Raw genomic sequence first — 20,627 nt, forward strand, 5'->3', positions numbered from 1 at the left:
CATACAAACAAGCAGAATAATAGTATAGATTCCTAATCATTTTTTTAAAGGTCTTGGTAATACACAAATACAACTAAAATTGAGTTATTAAGTGTACGCATGTTAACAATGTATCTCAAAATTTATTAATGAACTAAAGTGTTTAACTATGCACATATGAACAGAACCTAATTCAACCAGTTGCCAAGATATATTAATTTGTTACTTGATTTGCTTTATAACAAAATATTAACATTTCATAAATCTTTCCTTCATTTCCACTCCACTCTCAGTCTGCTGGTCGCGGGATCGAAACTCGGTGCCGAACATTCTCGTTCTTTCAGCTATGGAGGCGTTACAACAAAACAAGAAATCTCGCTATTTGGTAATAAAATACTAATCCAATAATTCGCGGTGGGCGCTGCCGACCGTTTACCTTCCCTTTGGTCGACAGTTCAAAATCGCTTCCCAGTGGCACAGCGGTATGTCTGCGACAACGCTAGAAACTGGGTTTCGATTCCCGTGGTGGGCAGAGCACAGATAACCCATTGTGTAGCTTTGTGCTTAATTTCAAACAAACAAACAATTCAAAATCAGGGACAGCATCAGTTAGCATCAGTAGCTTTTCCACAAACAAACGTGTCGTAAAAAATGGACGGTTGGCTATTATACATTTATAAAATTGTTGACTTAATAATAAATGTTAAAACGTGCCCAATAGTCCGTTGCAGTTGCAATGATACTTGTTGGGACTTTTACTGAGAAGAGGAAAGCACTTAGAGTTTATTCGTGAACCTGATGAGTATAATATCTTTTTTTTCTTCCATAAAACGCATGCTTACATGAAGTAAACTATTACTGCGAAGCCCGCATGCCATCTTTTAATTTGCTATAAATAATATAACCTTCTAACTACAACACGTGTGTCTATACACTCTTTTACATGATGACCGTTGGATGAGTTTTACTTTTCCAAAATGAAGCACATACGATAGAAGGCTTTTACGCCATAGAAAGGAAACGTATTAGAAAAGTAATAAGCCCATTTTGAGCTACTGACCAAAGGGAAGCCAGCCAGTCAGGATCATTCACCGTCCGCGCTAAGGGATCGACTATCACTCTTATAACGCACCAACAACTTAAAAGGCGGTGAACATTTTGTGGTATCGCACGAATTCGAACTCAGCATGCCAACTGTGAAATTCAGTTTTCTATTACAGGATCAACCTGCAACCTAGACAACAGAGAAATAGATCAACAATGGCTTTATACTATAAATATCAAGGGACACCCCCCAATCATTATTACTAAATTCTTTGGACGTTTGTAACGAGAATAAGTAATGACATCCAATATAATTTGGTGCTCTTCGCTACTTCTCCTTCCTTTCCGTGTAAATGATAACATGCACTGTATTCTTTAGAATAAATCCTTAACCAGGAATTATCAGGACTAAGACTGTTATTGTACTGACTTTGAAAAATACAATGCTTTAAACGTTTAATCTCAACTAAGCTGTGTTTCTCTGCATTTTACTTTTAAAATTGTACAACTTACTGTACGAAGTGATCAAAGAAGAAAAAAAAAGAGTGGGATTTATAGATAAAACCGCCAGTGTGCATTGTTCTGGAATGTTTGTTTTTTTTTGTTTTGTTTTTTGAATTTCGCGCAAAGCTACACGAGGGCTATCTGCGCTAGCCGTCCCTAATTTAGCAGTGTAAGACTAGAGGGAAGGCATCTAGTCATCACCACCCACCGCCAACTCTTGGGCTACTCTTTTACCAACGAATAGTGGGATTGTCGCGGGTTCGAATCCGTCACACCAAACATGCTCGCCCTTTCAGCCGTGGGGACGTTATAATGTGACGGTGACTGAAAGGGCGAGCATGTTTGATGTGACAGGGATTCGAACCCGCGACCCGCAGATTGCGAGTCGAGTGTCCTAACCACAAACATGAACGCATAGCTTCAGTTGTGTTAGAGCACAAACTATAACCAAGGAATGACTCTAGTATGTGATGTGATCTGTGGAATCGCGTTTAAAGTAATAATATTTAAGTAAAAAATATAAAAAACATGCAGTAAAGCACATGTTAGTCTAAGATTATTATGCATAGATTATTAGCAAGTATTAGACAACTCAGCGTCTTGTAACTGAATCATTGGAAGAGGCGTTAATTTTGATTTTTTCAAATATGATATTATTCACCTCATACAAGTTTATCTTACTAGTTTTTAAGAAAACGTTTAGAGTTTTAGTGGCCTCTTCTTTCAAAAAACCAAAGTTCATACTATTTATATTTGTGTTTTTATTTGTTTCTTTTAAAAGTGATGTCTCATTCATTGTTTTATTTAACTATTTTCCTTTAGTATTTTTTATGTAATTATATTCTTGTTCCTTTGTGCAACGCTCCATTTTCACATTAAATTAGGAATTGAAGTTGTACAACTAAATATACAACTATACCATATATATACAATTATACCCCTACAACTATCTTCTTATTCATGTTTTACCTTTTATTATTCCTCTTATGAGATTTATATATGTATGTGACTAATGGTTTCGTTCTAGTAATATTTTATTTTGGTTTTTGTTCGTTGCAACATAAACTCTGCTTAATTATTCTCTCCGAAAAGTGTTACTGCGCTAATCACGAACTGATACTTTTGCTGAACATGGTAGAAAAAAGACGAAGACTTGAGATTAATTACCATAAAGATGATATGACTGTCACAAGGTTCTTAGGGCGCCCACTCTCATGTAAATGTTGATTTACTTAAGCCCTTATAGGCCTCACTTCTCAAATACAAGGATTTAATGCTCTTTAATCTGTCATTAGGGAAGATAAAACTTGAGGTCCAAGATCCTAACTTACTTTCCTAACTCAACTAAAACTATGAGATTAAATTTACCAATTCATCAATGGATAACTCTTGAAGGAAAGTAGTTAAGTGGTTTATTTTCAAAGCAAATAACTCAATAATTTTATTATGGGATGTTTACTAGGACTTCTTTAGTACAGATAAAATACTGTCAAAAGGGACTGTAGTTTCCGACGGTTTTGAGAAGATATCTGTGTTCTCCTCGTAATTTTTGATGCTGTTTATGTTTGTTTTGTTTTTTCACTTAAACAGATTATGTATACGAAACTACTTTTACACAGACAAAACATCACGTAGACATGTCGACATCTAAGACAAGTAAAAAAACGGAAATACTGAACTTCCAGCATTCATACAGTTTGGTTATACCAGTTATTCTGTGAAGGTCATATGCATCCTCGTTCGGAAATAAGCTCCTGGGGATAACATTTTCAGATATAGAGAAGACAGATAATATTTAAACTTGGAACAGTACATCCTGAGAAATAAACCATTTTCTTTGATCTAGTCTGTTTCTTTAGAGACGTATTGATTTACCTAACAGCAAGAAGATATATGAATTAATTTCACACTATTCAGTATAAATTTTCTTCACCTCCTTGATTGCATTAGATGTCATTTAGTACATTTTAAATAAATACCTTTTAGATGTTGATGGTTTCTTGGTCACGCGCTCTATTCTTTTACTGAATGTTCAGGCGTAGCATAAGTAAGTGCCCAGCGTGCCGAACTGATGTCCATCATTTACGTCCTGCTACCGGGGATAAAGAAATTACAATTTGTATTTTGGGGTATGGGGTGTGTTATAAGATTGACGGTCAGTAAAAACTAGCTTGAGCCGTTGTTCAAATTATTCAAAATTTATGAGGATATTATCTACTGTCTGATTGCTTTTACTTTTGCTAATGACAAAATGGTATTAGAATTTGTTTTTCTAAAACATTATTTTGTTATATCTTGTTTTGTTATAGTCTTTTAGCTTTTAACAGGCGTCATCCATGTGTTTAACCTGCTAAACATTCTGCGACATATAATTCAATAATTAACAATTATCTCGTGCAGAGTTGTGTCTTCACTGTGAAGTCTATGTAATCATGTTGTTAATTTGTTTGTTTGTTTGTAATTAAGCACAAAGCTACATAATGGGCTATCTTTGCTCTGCCCACCACGGGTATCGCATGTTGTTAATAGTTACTCGTTTTGTCTACAAGTGATGTTATGTATATGGAACTTGCAGACAAAAAACTTTACTTTTATGCCTAAGTTGGTGTATTGGTAAGATGTTTGGATCGTAGGAACTGTATTTCTTTGTTGTTGTTGAGTTTTTGTTTTGGAAGTGATGACTTACTCTACTTTTATTTAAAATTTTTATTTATTATAAAGTTTAGAATAGTTTTAAATGTTATTATCAATGTTTATTATGAACTTTTACAATTTTAAGAATACATTTATGGAAGCTGAATTGGTTATGATAAAAAAATGTCGTTAATAGAGAGGATATCTAAATAATTCAATTAGTTATAATAACTATAGGCTTTAGTTTTCTTGAAAATCAATTTACTACATCATATGCTTCTAGTCAGTTATATAAAACTGAGTTCATCAACTTTTTAGTTCTGTTCTATATAGTTAGCTTACTTCCGTTCGGAAATTATTAATAAAAAGTAATATTTGAATACTTTTTAGAAAGTGTTTGCAGCACAGTTTGGGAATATTCCTAATAAAAGTTGTCATTTGTACAACGAATAGGTTCATAAGTTAATAATTACCATAGTTTTATTTAGTATACACAGTTATGTATGTTGGTGAATAAGGTTCTTAGTATTTTTTTACCCACAACGGAACGAAAGGCCTGATTTGTCTTGTGTTTAATCAACTCTTATTCATTTATTTATGAACACACACAATATTATTTCCCCTAAAGGAGGCCCAAGGCCGCCTAAAGAGGTCTCCTGTTTTAACCATTCGCACCACTATACAGTGTTGTCAGTAGACATTAAACTGGCGTCAAGTAAGGGATGCTTAACGTTACAATTTGTACTATCATGACGTCAGTAAAACGTGCGATTGCCATGAATCACGAGAAGAATTATTCACTCTGTAGGCTACAAAACAGCATGACATATGAACTTCAAAAGCAAAAAATACAAAAATTTTTACTCTTAATTTTGGTTTTAATTTGTCTTGAAACAGAACACTGTCGAGAATTCTGTAGAAGTACATCTTATATTATGCTTAAGGTACACTTGTTCACGTTGGTTATCAATTATATCAACAATGCTTCGCATGTAAACTTGCATTAGTTAAAAAGTGTTATAATATTGTTGTATAGATACAATTGTTTATTACAATTATCAGTTATAATATTGTGTTATAGTTATAACTGTCTACGTCTAATTACTAAGAATTATAGCATTCTGTTTATCCATTCATCGAAACTGCAAATGTTTGTATTAGTTAGTAGGAATTGTACTAACTATATTTAGTACAAGTGATTACGGTATTGTAAACAGAATGCATAAGCCGTTTAATACATAATTTTTAGAATATAGTATTTTAGGCATAGTAGTTCATGTTAGTTATTACGCTTTAGGATATTGTGGATATAATGTTTTATGAACACTCCATTGATTTATTGCACTGTATTTAAACATTCAGTACCGTCGTATCTTAGTGCTGTTAATGGCACCATTTCAACTGACTACATCTCCATTTTATTCTAACGAAATCATGACACGTAATTCGCGCTTATTGTTGCCTACACTTCAAACCATATGCTGTTTCATATGTAACTTTAAAAAGGACAACTGTATGCTAGAGTTCAAATATAAACATTGGCTCTAAAAGTTAAGATATAATTATATATATTTATAATATAAAAAAGTCTTAAACCAAAACAAAGTCACCAGAGCATAGGTTATAGTGTGGGGTATAAGATATGTCCGGGATTTTAGAGGTGACTGTCAAAGTACGATCCACATAATGAGGGGGGGGGTCGTCTATCAGTCTTAACCTTAATCAGTTGAGTATTTATTCTATGTATACCAGTTAGTGATAACAGCATGTACATTAAAACACATAACTTTTCTCAAATATGGACACAGTATTTATTTTCTACACAGCTAAGACAACTTAAAAGTTGTTTGTGGATATGTCAAACAAAATATAGTTTCTATTTTGTTCATGCCATCAGTGAAATCATAATAAATTGTAAGAATTCTAAAATTATTTTAAATATATGTTTTTAAATTATTTGCACCACCAGTCACAAAAAAAAAGCATCTAAGAATGTGGAAGTTGGTGTTAATGTATGTAAAACTGTGTATGGAGTTTGGAGAATGTGTATGTTTTTATGAATAGAAGTGTAAAGCTCAAGTGAGTGTATGTGTGTGTTTAATTGAGGTATCAAGTGTTTATACCTTTAAATAAAATTTAGCTTTTATTTAAGTTTGAAATACCATTGAGAATTATAGTGTATGTATGTCTTAAATGCAAATGGGATGTAGAAGTATGTTTGTTTAGAACAATACTTGAATGAGAAAATAGAAAGTAAATACTTCTCAATTTACCTTACATAAAAAGATACAGACTTGTTTAACTTAGCTTCAGTTGTTTTTAATGCTTTCACAGAACGGAAGATATAATTATTTTAAGGTTTATTAACGTTTCTTTGTTGAACTATAGTATCATTGACATTATAAACTATTGTGTGGTGTTTCAGCAATTGTTTGAATACTTGTACATATTGTAATACCTTGTACACACAGTTAATTTCAATGTAAGCGGAGGTACACATAAAAACATTACACCTTAAACCAAACTGGAGCAACCCTTCCCATTGTACTCAATATGAAAGCTGTAGTTGCAAGAGAGAACCCTTCGACCCAAAATGTCATTGCGATTAATCTAAATAGATTTTCTGCCTTTTTAACAAGATTATGAACACTAATTTAAAATTGACGAAGTATTACAAGCCAGAATTTCGCGAACAACCAGCAATACCTTAAAAATCTATGACGGTTTTGATGAGACAGATGGTTGAAGAAACTGGAATCTGTTCGTCCATATATCTGTCAAATCTCCCAATGTAACTTTAATGGACTTTCTTGTTTTTGTTTGCACAGTGGAGGATCTGTCAAAGTATATGGTCTATGTTTGATCTCGCCATTCTTCGAAGAAACTTGTTAAAATGAAAATAGGGATTTCTAGTAATGAATAGTGCATAATCATAGCCATGTGAATGAGAGAGTAGTTCCAAGAGCAGCACGGAATATGGAACACCATGGTAAAGTTCAGGATTTTCAAACGCTCTTAGGATAGAATTATTAAAAGCGAACCTTTAGTAACTATTAATATTTTAAATCAGAACGTTTTATCGCAACTCAGTTCATATATCTCATAATTTATGTACATTTCAAAGCTATGTTCGAAAAATACAAAAATGATCTTGATTTCGACAGATGATTGCGAATGAAAAAATATTTGCAGTATTGCTTTTTGTAAAATCTTTGATTGTTAGAACGCAGAACGAATGTTTTTATGAATGACGTGTATTGATCATTATCAAGCCTAACTATGAAATATACGTCGGTATGAAACATAACAGTACATTCAAGAACATTAAACCGTATCTTGGGTCTAACAAATAATAATGTTTTCTAAGTAATTTCTGTTTGCTCAGCAGTAAGCTAGAATGTTTATAACGCTAAATTTTGAGGTCCTATCCCTGCAATGGACACAACGTAGATAGGTATCGTGCATCTTTGCACTTAAATCAAAACAAATGAATAATTTAACTGATTTCTTAAGTAAAACTGAAAGCAAGAATATAGTTTATTAATTTTATTTTATATTTTATAAATGATAAATTCTTATGTATGTGTCTTAATATTCTGTGTCCGTAAACTTGAAAAAAAGTATTTTTAGTCATAAAGATATTATTATATTTAATTTACAAACGTAAATTTTAAATTAACTCAATTTCCTTAATTTATTATGTATTTAAAGTATATTAAATTGTTATGTATTGATTGACGATTTCCGAATTTGTATATTACGAGTTTGATATTTGAAGCAACGATAATCCTTTCAAGCTTCTACCACGTGTTTTCAGATATTTTGATGATAAGATTAGTACACTGGTCAAATAGTTGTTTAATGCCACTCTTTCTCTTTGCACCCTGCCCCCCAGTGGCATAGCGGTATGTCTGCGGACTTAAAACGCTAGAAACCGGGTTTCGATACCCGTGTTGGGCAGAGCACATATAGGTCATCGTGTAGCGTTGTGCTTAAATACAAACAAATGAACTCTCTACACCCTCTGGTGACTTATCGGTAAGTCTAGGCCATATAACGCTAAAAATCTGGTTTCAATACCCTCGATGGGCAGTGTACAAACAGCTCTCTGTGTAGTTTTTGCCTTTAGCAACAAACAAACAAAACAAAAACTTTCTCTAAGCGCTATGAGTGACCCATTGGTTAGTACGCCGGACTGAGGATCTAAGGGTCCATCATTCGCGTCCCGTTACCGAAAAATAAAACTTTGGGGTTGTGGATGCGTTATTAGAGTTGACAGTGGGTGCTGTTGACTTCCCTCTAAAGTATCAGTTCAAACTAGGAGCAGCTAGATAGCCCTTGAGAAGTTGGGCGCGAATATATAAAAAAACAAACTCTCTCTTAATATATATTTTGCTTAAGTGCAAAAATTTCATATTATTATTGATTCGATATTAATTCTACTTAGAGTTCGACTTCTACTGTGGACATAGCCCTGCTGGCCGAGGCCCACGGAATAGTGACTGACATGCTAGCTGACTCTAATCTTCCTCCTCATATCATTAGTGGTCTCCGAGCTTTGGCTTCTCTCCTCTCTCCTCCTACACATGGACCTTCACAACCAAGACACCGACCAGGTGGAGCTAGCGTAGCTCTGACGGACTTTAACTCTGGTTCTGATACTGAAGAAATACCTTACACTGGAGAGAGACCTTCTGCGTTACCCAAGGTAAGAGGATTTCTTATCTAATGAGATATAATTGAACACATGCTGCTCATATAATAGAAAAGTATCCAGAAACAAATCAAACATACAAGTCATAGATCCTGGCAGAAACAATTCTTTCCCTAATATTTGTTACACGTGACATAAATCACCTGTAGCATCACAAATTAAGGGAGAGCTAGAACTTGTGTATCTATCGAGTTTTCTGTACTATACAGAAACATCAGTTCTATTGTAATATTGAACGTGACATAAATCGTATTTCATATCGATTATTACAGAAACATTTTTTCTATACGAAGTGTTACACATAATATAAGTCGTATTTTTCCTGTCTGTTTTTCACATGACTGTCGTTCTATCACGCACATATTACTAGTCTTCTCCACGTTAACAATGCATGACGAAACATTTGATATATTTAATGCCTTGACACATAACAACTATCAACATGACAAACACATCCGGTAGCCAGATACCATTCATTTTAACATATACTATTTGTGAACTTAAAATAAGGTTCTAAATAAATCTTGCCCAATATTTATATACATATTTCCAACCAGAGAAGCTAAGATATAACACTGTTAGTAGGTTCAAAAAAGTGGAGCTTATTTTACATACAACGAGGCCTTCATGTAAATATATCATAGCTCTAGTTAACCCTAGTATGGTTAATTATAAAGCAACTTGTTGAAAGTACTTAAGGTAATTATGGAAAACAGTAAAAACTTATAGTGACCAAACTACCATAAAATGATCAATTGATTACGTTAGTTGTCAACGGTGTTTTCAACTGAAACTCCAATAATGTACTTCACATGAATTATTCTACTTCAAACTTAAATTTTCATACTTTTGTACTGATGCAAAATTAGTCGGTCTAAAATTGTTTATAGTTGTAGTATGTACAGAGGATTGAGTATGTTATACTAGAATGATTTTGGAGCTACACTTCATCGTTTAAGTCCATCTTGCTCCCTCTGACGACCGCGCATCCTGACAATAGCCTGCACGGTAATTTCCATTATAAAAGGCTGCGAATTAATGATCTTATGTCCAGAGTACTCCACTCCTCCCTGTAGTTTTCTATAATCCATCTAGTGTACAAGAATGACGGTTTCCCAGCATCCGTTTCAATAGTTCCATCGCACAGAAATCCATAGGTGCTACTTCCGACGACTTGATCGGTGTGTATAGAAAAATCCGTTTCACTCTCCACCTGCTTGAAATATGTGACGGTTGACTGGATATTTCATGGAAGCAGCTTGTGTACACGTGCGATTTTCCAAATGGAAAGCCTTATTGACTATGTTACGTACACTTTTGCCACTGATCTTTGTATTCGTGGATTCTCACCTGTTACAAGAGTCCGCACTTTACTTACCGTGGCTGGGGTACGACTTATTGAAAATCTCTTTCTGAATAGTTCTAACGTACCAAATTCATCTATATTCCTTTGTTTTCCAATACTATAAGGTTCAATAGACATCCACAAGTTTGAATTTCTAAAACCCTGACTTAAAAACATTTTTATGATCTAAATGTATAAATATTTTGCGATCAGTTTTTGGTGACATCAAGCTACCTAGGAAATACCAAACAATCTCAACATATATTTCTGGTATATACTGTTTCACCACGACGTTACAGCGGCTACGAGTGTCGATCTGCATATTCAAAATCGTTTTAATATAACGTACTCAACCCTGTAGGATCTAATGGATTGTAAAGCATACACTCTATAACATACTACTTGGAGAGTATTAGTTCTATAGAATATAAAAATAATCACTTTGAAAACAAAATGTTCTGTCTTATTAAAAGTATTGAAATATTTGACTATATATTCTATATATAATGGTTTAACTAAATGTCTTGTCTCTAATTACTGACCTTTCTTTCAAGAGTGTGTTCTGGTGAGAAAATATATTCAACGATGTCTGAGCAGTTAGGTTAGCTAGCTGTGCTGTTTTATATTTACAATGTTATAATAACCTGCGTGTTGATGTTATTCTTATATTTGGAATCATGTTGATTAAGCAAAGTGAACAAAACTCTTGTCAAGTGCGAAAATAGTAAGATCTTATAATAATTCATTTATAAGTGTGATAGTTTTTACGAGTATTAATCACATAACTTTTCCCCTCGTACATACAAACGATAAATATATTTACCAGAAATGTTAAAATTCTACACATTACTGAATAAAGTATTTTTTAATATTATCAATGGATAACCTAGTGTATACATATTCCTGAATCCGAACGTTTCGATTTATGTAATTCTCACATGTTTTTATTCCTGTTTGCTATTTGTATGGAATTAATTATGATAATATAATAATAATTCATACCACTTGTGTTCTAGAGAACTTGATAGTATGACTTGTAAATGATGTTGAATTTACCCGATACTTTTACCAATTACATTTAATAAAACTCTGGTCACAGGCTATGAAGTTTCTTTTCTATGTTAATTCATGTAGTTGGAGTTTCTAAAATAATTTAGGTGTTTTTGCTAGTTTTGGCGCCGTAATCTGTCTACATGTATTGTTAATGTAACTGTAATTAGTATTGCTTGAAGATGTCAGTGCTAAAAGATTAAGTCATTATTTTTTTCATATGCTGTTAACATATTACATTTGTAACAAGAAAAAAGTATTTACAACTTTATCTGTTGAGATGATAACGTATCTAATTGTCTGTCAGTAGTAAATTTTATTTTGTTATTTAAGAACTTGTTACGAGTTATTTCTGTTAAATATTTTACAGCTGTATAAACGATGTCTTCGACTCTGTGCCACCTTTATGCTTCCTTCCTTGTTACTTTAATATTACGTTCCTAGAAATTTTACCTCTAATACGCTGAGAACGCCTCCACCTATGAGATAGATCGTGTATCTATCAGTTTACTCATGTGACAGAGAATGTTCTTCCGGTGATATACTCTGTAAGATCGTTCACCTTACAACGGGAAATACGACTTTAATATTACATATATATATAGAGCACTAATATTACTGTCCGGGAGATAGATCCAACTGTGACATATTCAGCTTTCTATAAATGAAGTAAGAAACATTTTGCATAAGTACAAAGTAAAAGTTCAAACAACTAGCTGAAAGTTCGTGCGCTGTTAAAATTGAGTGGTGTTTTATTTTATTTCAGTCAAAACAAAAGAGGGCCGTAAATCGTGTGATACAGCACTGTTATCTTCAATATTTAAAAAAACTTTGTAGTTCACTTGTTATTAGAACTGAAGTGTAAAGAAAAACAACACGAATTATAGATAAATGAATTTCTCATCACAAGTTAATACCTATTTCAAAACAAACCTTAAAGAGTAAGTAAGGGAAATTTCATCTGTAAACTAATTTTTCTCGAGCACGGTATAACAAATGGCCGAGAAATCCGGATAATCTATCTTGCGATCATGATGTATACGAACATTAATGAATATAAGAAGTGTTATTAAGTATATTGTGTAAGACAAAAGAATCTTTTGATGTTACAATGAGACAAAACTTAGTGAAAAATCAGAGAAGATTGGTAGCAATAAAAAAGCATATACACTTTGACTGTAAAATGTACACAAACTTTGAATTAAAACTTATAAAAACGTACATTACTTTAGCAAACATCAGTTTTGCATTTAAGCAAAATTATGTTGAATCACAAGACACTCCCCAGTGCGTTTGTCATTGGAGTAAACGTAGACATATTACGTGATTTTGCTGGAGAACTTGCAACAGACAGGTTTGTAATAGGAAAACTAAATATTGCATATTTGGGCTAGACAAATCTAAAGATTCTGAGTAAAAGATAAGCAATAACATCTAAGTGAGGACATACATAATAAAATGTTAAAATCCGCTTTCCTTATACTTCGCCCCCCCAGTGGCACAGCTGTATGTCTGCGGACTTACAACGCTAAAATCCGGGTTTCGATACCCGTGGTGGGCAGAACACAGATAGTCCATTGTGTAGCTTTGTGCTTAAGTACAAACAAACAAACAATCATTATACTTCAGAATGAGCAACATCAAAGAATATTATTCATGTCTTAAGATGATATCTTTCCTGTCAGTGCAAATTCTTATCACATGAACTTGAAGTAAATCCTTTTACTAAGAAGTGCTTTTCAAAATAAACTTTACGTAGCAGTTTTTGTGTGTATATATCACAAACATTAATTTTCAGTAAAGGAAAAAGGCTTGCGAAAACAAGCTTCTCTCACGCCTCCTGTATGAAAGTGAAGAACTTAATATTTCATTGAGTAAACCATAGGAATGTATATAAAACAACTTTAATGAGAATCTAATATCAATTATTATTCTCCTGTATAAAAGTTATTCTACAAGCGGTTTCTTTTCTTCAAGGAAAGTTTTATAGGAGTTTCACATTATCCACTAGAATGCTTTAAAGTCAGTCTGCTGAAGCAAAGATCTTTCTTTCAAATGTCAATATTGATTCTTAGTTGTAATAGAATTACTAAATTCACTATTCCTGTAATGTGTTGTTTTGTCAAGGGAGTGATAATTCATATAGAAAATGAGGCCTGTGATCAAACAACAAACTCCATATACTTGTAGGTTCTATAAAATATCAACATGAATCGAAAAACTTTATTTTCAAGTGCTCTTAATAAATTTCGTGATGTATTAACAATGAATTTACATACTTTTGACTAGTCAAAAAATTTTGAGTGTTAAGCCACCACACAAAGTTGATGAAGTCTGAAGAGCTCAGAAACGTGAGGTATCCAGTTGGTTCTACAGTTCTCGGCCACTTTCTGTTTATTTTGATATCCACTAAAACGATATCTGTGTAGAACCAGAGTTATCAAATAAAGCACACGAGATATAAAAGCAACATGAGCTCAGAAAATTATAGTATTTGCGAAAGGGTGAATAACTCTCAGTAGGACATTAAAGATATATAACATAAAACTAGAAAAGAATGTAAAGAAAAAATATATAATCAGATATACCCTAATTTGTGCATAATAAAGTGTTGATTTTATTATTAACAGATATAGTGCAAGCAATGACCGACTAAAAGAAATGAATCATTTGTTGTTTTCAACCTGAATGACACTTAATGCGACATATTAACTACACGATCAAGTCCGAGACCCCAAGCTTTAGATATAGCCGCCATTCCTTAATTTAGAATTGATGACAGAAAGAAACTCTAGTCAGCAGTTCAAGCCGTTTACATGGGAATCTTTATAATGCGCCCATAACTGAAAATGCGAAATATGTTCATCGACACATCACGAGCTCGAACACTGAGCCTCTTGATGTTCAGCCGGCACACTAACCGCTAGACCACGCCTGATCCCCAAAAGGAATAATATGTGGCACTTAATACAACTGACAACTCCATCCACTTCTTATTGGCTTTTGTAGGTGTTTGTAATGATGCACTGAATTACCAAAATCCAAAAGTTAGTGTCGTCCTAAATAATTTTTCGTTTTGAGGATTCTCGAAATTTTATATATCAAAGTTCTTAATTTCTGTAGTGATGTTACTTTACGAATTTATTTCACAAATATTCAATTTGGGCTCCACGTTTACACTTAACTGTTTTTAGCAACATTCTGCCTAACTTTATTTCCTTGTGTAGAGCTCTGAATGTCGGAGCTGGCGCAACGGGCTCGAATCCGTGCGATATCACAGAAATATTCCTCGGAATACAAGCTGTGGGTAAGTTAAAAAAAAGTGGCAGTCAATTCCTTGGTGTAGATAGTGGATGGTAAGGTTCTGCTAATTGGTTGTCTTCCCTTTGGTCAGTAGTTCAAAATTAAGGATGACAGAAGATAGGCTTAATAATTTTACCACAAATACAAACTACAACTACAAACCAACTTCATGTTTATATAATTTGTAGAAAATTACTCATAGATGCATATAAAGTGAGCAAAATGTCTTCAATTAATGCTGAGAAAGAACTCTTAAAAAAATGATCTGATGTTTTAAATCCAGTAATGTGCTGAACATAATAAACTAACCTAAATCACTCAAATACAACAACAAAAAAAAAGGAGTAAATCTGGAATCATTATGAAAAACTGAAGCAGAAAGTAAAAAAGTTTATCGTAGAATGCATAAATGATAGTTTGTCTCTCATATATACTTACTTGAGGAACGAACAATGCTATAACATTCATGTGTGGGAATGTTTATCGTTTGTACTTGATGGGCAATTTGTCATTTAATTGGTGATCAGTTTATATTGCAATTCATTCTTATCTGGCAAACACAAAATTTGAATCAATGAAAATTTTACGCTTTTTTTTTAAGAACAAGCGCTGTTAATTTTTGGAATATTTCAGTATTTCAAAATACATCAAATAAAATTAAAGTTACATAATTAAACGCCAAGCTTGATACTTACTCAGTAAACTTTATTTGTTAATGTTCGCTTATGAACAATTTATGTTAAGTAGTGATGCCATTAAAAACAGCTTTTCTTTTACATTAGTTTAAAGACAAAATTATTAGACCGATCAATTTACGATGATAGCTTTACTAAGAAACACTTATAAATTATCCAAATAAGGTTGATTATAGCCATTAAAGAAATGTATAATGACTGGTTCAACAAAATTGCAATGCTAAGTTATGGAAAAAAGGCGTAGCGTGTGGCCATGTGTAGAATACAGTCATGTAGTGTATATCTATCTCCAATCACAGAAGCACATGAGCACTTAGTCATTTGGTTCTCTTTAACATATTATACTTTTGCCATTCGTTACAATTTGTAGCTAAAGCAGCCTTAGAATTTTAAGTAGAAAAGTGAAACACTCTTAAATCCTTGCACATTTTCTAAATATGTAACGTTAATAGTACTTTAAAATTTCGTGATATCTATGGGCTTATTACATATAATTGTTCATAAAACGTTTAGATAACACGTTATCCGAATCTTTACACGAATATAAACCACCATCATCAATAACAACTGGAATTTTTTTTACTGCAGGTTCATAATTATTTTTTATCATTTTCTAAAACTTTCAGTGCTGACTGAAGGGTGGAATAAATAAATAAACATTTATCTGAAGTTGTTTGTCATCTTCACTGAAAATAGTTCATAAGTACTTGACATCTGTGACGCGAACAGGCGGGTAAATACGTTCCAGACAGTTAGTTCCTTTGAAATAACAACTGTATTGCAGAAGAGAGCCACGCTAATATCATAACAATACCGTTTATTGAAACACTATTTCCAGTATTTTCCGGAGGTTAAATGACCCGTCAATAGGTCATTTTACAGAATCTAGATTTGCTTCACCTAATTTTCTATACCGAACGAAAAGGGTACTTTCTCATCTGTTTATTCGAGAAATTTAATTTTTTCGTAATGTTAGTCATTAATAGAGACCTGTTAATCAGTATCTGAATAATTATAATCTTTTAAGATGTCTTAAAGTGCACTGTATTTTTTATATTATTTTGAATCATACAATGTTCTATAAGAATGCAATTAAAAGTAATATATTCGTATTCTCGATAATGTCTTCTGTTGTAAAGATAAACTAAACAAATAATGTATATACATTTCAAAATTTCTATTAATTGTAGCATTATTTTAAGAAATTTTCCAAAATTTTACTATCTGTCCTAGAAACGTCAAAAAGTAACAATAATTAGATACATTATATTTTTAATCATTTACGAATGTAATTGTGATGAAAATAACACAATAAACTTTATAAAAGTTTTAAAACTTGTTTTTTCTAAGTTTTAGTATCATAAATATTTTACAGCTTTTCTGTAAAAAGTAATCCAAAGAAAAGTTATTAAACTCTACAAATCTGCAGTTTTAATGTAAATACCAAAGTCATATTCTTGGTAATAAACGTTTTGATGGGATATCTACATTATAATCTTGAATATTTTACAGCGATTGCGAAAAAATCTTCCACCTAGTCTTTTACGTCGAATGTCAGCTAGCACTTGGACAACTACCACTTCGGCTACTGGCATGCCTACATTCGAACCAGAGCCTAACCGTAAACGTACCACCAGTTTCAGGTTTCCTTTGGACTCTAACCACCAGGCTTCTCTAGGTTTAGGCAGTGCTATATCAGGAAGTTCATCGTTTGGTGAAGGTTCGGGTCGATCAAATAGGTAAGAGTTATCCTAACCATTAGATGTATCCGGGTTTAGACAGTGCTACATCAGGAAGTTCATTGTCTGGTGAAGGTTCGGGTCGATCAAATCTGTAAGAGTTATCCTAACCATTAAGTGTATCCGGGTTTAGACAGTGCTACATCAGGAAGTTCATTGTCTGGTGAAGGTTCGGGTCGATCAAATCTGTAAGAGTTATCCTAACCATTAGATGTATCCGGGTTTAGACAGTGCTACATCAGGAAGTTCATTGTCTGGTGAAGGTTCGGGTCGATCAAATAGGTAAGAGTTATCCTAACCATTAGATGTATCCGGGTTTAGACAGTGCTACATCAGGAAGTTCATTGTCTGGTGAAGGTTCGGGTCGATCAAATCTGTAAGAGTTATCCTAACCATTAAGTGTATCCGGGTTTAGACAGTGTTATGACAGAAAGTTCATCATCTCGAGTGGTTCGGGTTGATCAGACAGGTAAGAATTAGATGAAAATATAAATATTTTCTCGGAAATAAATCAAAACTTGAAAAAAAAATTATTATTATTATAAACAATGAAGAAGTGATTTTTGACGTATTAGGTTGTGATGGTTTGACAGAAGAAAAAAACTTCAACAGCCGAGTTATTATAACTTGACAAATTCAGACATTGTAATGTGAAAGAAAGTAACATTCTAACATTAAATCAACACCATTGAACTAAATAGTTTAACTGTTGAAGTTCCCTTTAATAATCCCTTCTCTCCCCTGCTGGCTAAAAATATTCCTTTGGTATGAGATATAACTTCAGAAAAACTACTAGCAATAAGCAGTTGTATCCTTTATATAATCCAAAAATATTTGAAATACTCTTCTTTAACTTGTTTTAATATTTATTTTAACAGCTACTCTTGCTCGAAAATCAAATTTATTGTTTTATCAGACTTTTGTTAACATTAACTGAATCATTAGCGGTTATAAAGGGTATCTTTTTTGTCAATTGATACTTAGAATTTTTTTGTAATTTGAACCTATAAAACATTTTGCTATAGGGCATAAAGTTTCCATATTAACATGATACAAGCTACAAAACCAAACACGTTTCTACAAAGCTTTGTTTCTATCGATCATTAATTTACATTTGTTCATTATTCAACGATCGAGATACATGTTCTCTACTTTCTTTACATTGTTGAAGATGTAGTGGCCGTGCACTCATCTTCTGGTTAAGAACAGTTTTTTTTTGGCTTAATGGAGAATGTCGCGCAAAGAATTGGAGAACATTACATCCGTTTAAACAGTAATACTACTGGTGTTGTAGGTTTTATTTTATTTGACTGCAGAACCTTTTAATGGTTGATCCAGAATATTTCTGGTTGCATATTGGATATGTGAACTAATATACCATGAACATCTAATAACGACAGTTTGTCATTCTGTTGATCTTATGTAGAAAACATGTCTCAAATAACCAAAATATACTTATCACCGAAGTGTGTCATAAATCCACTTTCACTGGAGTTTATTCACATTTTGAAAGTTTAAATCCTTCAATTTTTGAAGAAAATCTAGTTAAAACCCTGCTATAAAGAACATTTAAGATTTGAGGAAATCAAAATCTTTTTGATACAGAAGTTGAAAGCATTAAACAAATGCTGAGAAGAAATTGATTTCCGATGCTGTTCTTGAATAGAATAATACACATAAAAACTGAATACCGCAGCTGTTGTTATATTAGATGTTATCAAATAAAATTAGTACTTTAGCCATACAATACTTAAATGCTATTTCATAGTTCATACGTGAATAAGAAGAAAATTATGAAAAATATCGAACAGCTACATGCACAAGTTCAGTTAAAACGTGTCTTTATAACGATCTAGGTTAAAAGGGTTCACCAACTTTAAAGATAAACAACATCCATTGAATACTAGTGGTATATAAGATCACGTGCCCGAGGGATAATTTGGATCAACTGCTACAAAGTTCTGCAGTCAAATAAAAAGAACACCCAACAACACTAGTAATATTACCAACTGAAATGTTGGGTTTACCTACAGATTTTTCCTACTTATTCTCCATTTCAGGGAAGAATTCCATCTTAGAATGTTAGAATATCTTACCATTAAGCTAAGAAAACACTGTCACTACATATTCAACTGCGATAATGTTTAAAAAAAGAACGTGAACTTTGATCTTTGAATATGAGGTGGATTAATAACATGGCTAATTTTTTCACCAGCTAAAATAAACACTAAATTCGCTTGGATTGTAATATGAGCTACCCATAGCTCCTCAAATGATAGTCATGACCAGTACTCGTCGTCCTTTTTTTCAATCTTTAGATAAAGTGTTATATCAAATACAGCGTGTTGTAACCCGGGCTTCACATAGCTCAGATTGTTTTCTTGATCTTTTTACGCTAGTGTAAGATTTGCCGTTCATGCTGGACTATAAAAAAAATATCTCTGTATCTTATGTCAAGTAGTGTTTGGATTATTCACTTTAACATTTTTGAATACAATCACTGAAACATATAAAGTACCACCGACTACTTATTATATGTAATGACATTACTCTTTGTAATGAAATAAATTTTATTTTTAAGAGCTTAAGATTGCATGTCTACGACATCATTAAGAAGGGTAATATTCGATTTTTGCAAACGTAAATGTAAAAGTAACCATATCTTGGTGGTAAACATGCATATTAGGCAATAATTCAAGATAGATAACCTGTACAGACAATAATCAGATCATACATGAGTTAAATTGACATTTCTTGATGATTACCAAATCAAGGAGAGAGTGAAATAAATCTTGCCCTGATGATAGCCTGATTAGGAAGTGAACGAAGATAGGTAAACTTATACAGATGGTAGCGAGATCATACCATAGTTAAAGTAACCTTAACCCGTTGATATCCAAGCGAATAATAAGTTAAAATGTATTTTCTTTGACTAAATACTAACGTAACATAACCTGGTCCGTCATGGCCAGGTGATTAGGGTGATGGACTCGCAATCTGAAGGTCGCGGGTTCGAATCTCCTTCCCACCAAACATGTTCGCCCTTTCATCCGTAGGGGCGTTATAAAGTGACTGTCAATCCCACTATTCGTTGGTAAAAGAGTAGCCCAAGAGTTGGCGGTGGATGGTAATGACTAGCTGCTGTCACTGCTAAATTAGGGACGGTTAGCGTAGATAACCCTCGTGTAGCTTTGCATGAAATTCAAACCAAACCTAAAATAACATTGCCCTAATTATATGTATGCTAGTTAGTGAGTCATATATAAGTCAGTGATTTAGCATAATCTAGCTATAATAATACGTGTGTGTACATTTTTTTAACTAGAATCTTAAATCAGTGTTTAAAACAATCTTTACGTTTCGTGTGGAAACAGAGTTCTTAATATCCAATTAATTTTTATTTGTACAAATGGATTTTACTTACTAACTCTTGGACCATTCTAATCTCCAAGGAATACTAAATAGTTATAATATACATAAACAAAAGTCTTTATACTTCTAATTTAAACTTTCTCGCTCATGTCAAACCACCATTATTTTTGTATTTATATTATTTCTATTTAGTTCCTAGCCGATTCTTTACGTGCAGCAGCAGCGCCACCTTTTCCAAGCAAAGCTTC

The 20,627-nt window shown here is 32.9% G+C and overlaps 1 protein-coding gene across 1 annotated transcript in view; it reads left to right on the top strand.

The window, feature by feature from the left end:
* LOC106457036 (cGMP-inhibited 3',5'-cyclic phosphodiesterase A-like) overlaps positions 1-20,627 on the top strand; it is a 307,645-nt gene that overhangs the window by 205,329 nt on the left and 81,689 nt on the right. The window contains exons 2-4 of the mRNA XM_022382847.1: positions 8,609-8,869; positions 16,781-17,007; positions 17,709-17,772. Coding sequence (XP_022238555.1) covers positions 8,609-8,869; positions 16,781-17,007; positions 17,709-17,772 — 552 coding nt within the window. The remainder of the gene's footprint in view (positions 1-8,608; positions 8,870-16,780; positions 17,008-17,708; positions 17,773-20,627) is intronic.

This window comes from Limulus polyphemus, unplaced genomic scaffold (assembly GCF_000517525.1).
Source record: "Limulus polyphemus unplaced genomic scaffold, Limulus_polyphemus-2.1.2 Scaffold284, whole genome shotgun sequence".
In the NCBI taxonomy this organism is placed as follows: Eukaryota; Metazoa; Arthropoda; class Merostomata; order Xiphosura; family Limulidae; genus Limulus; species Limulus polyphemus.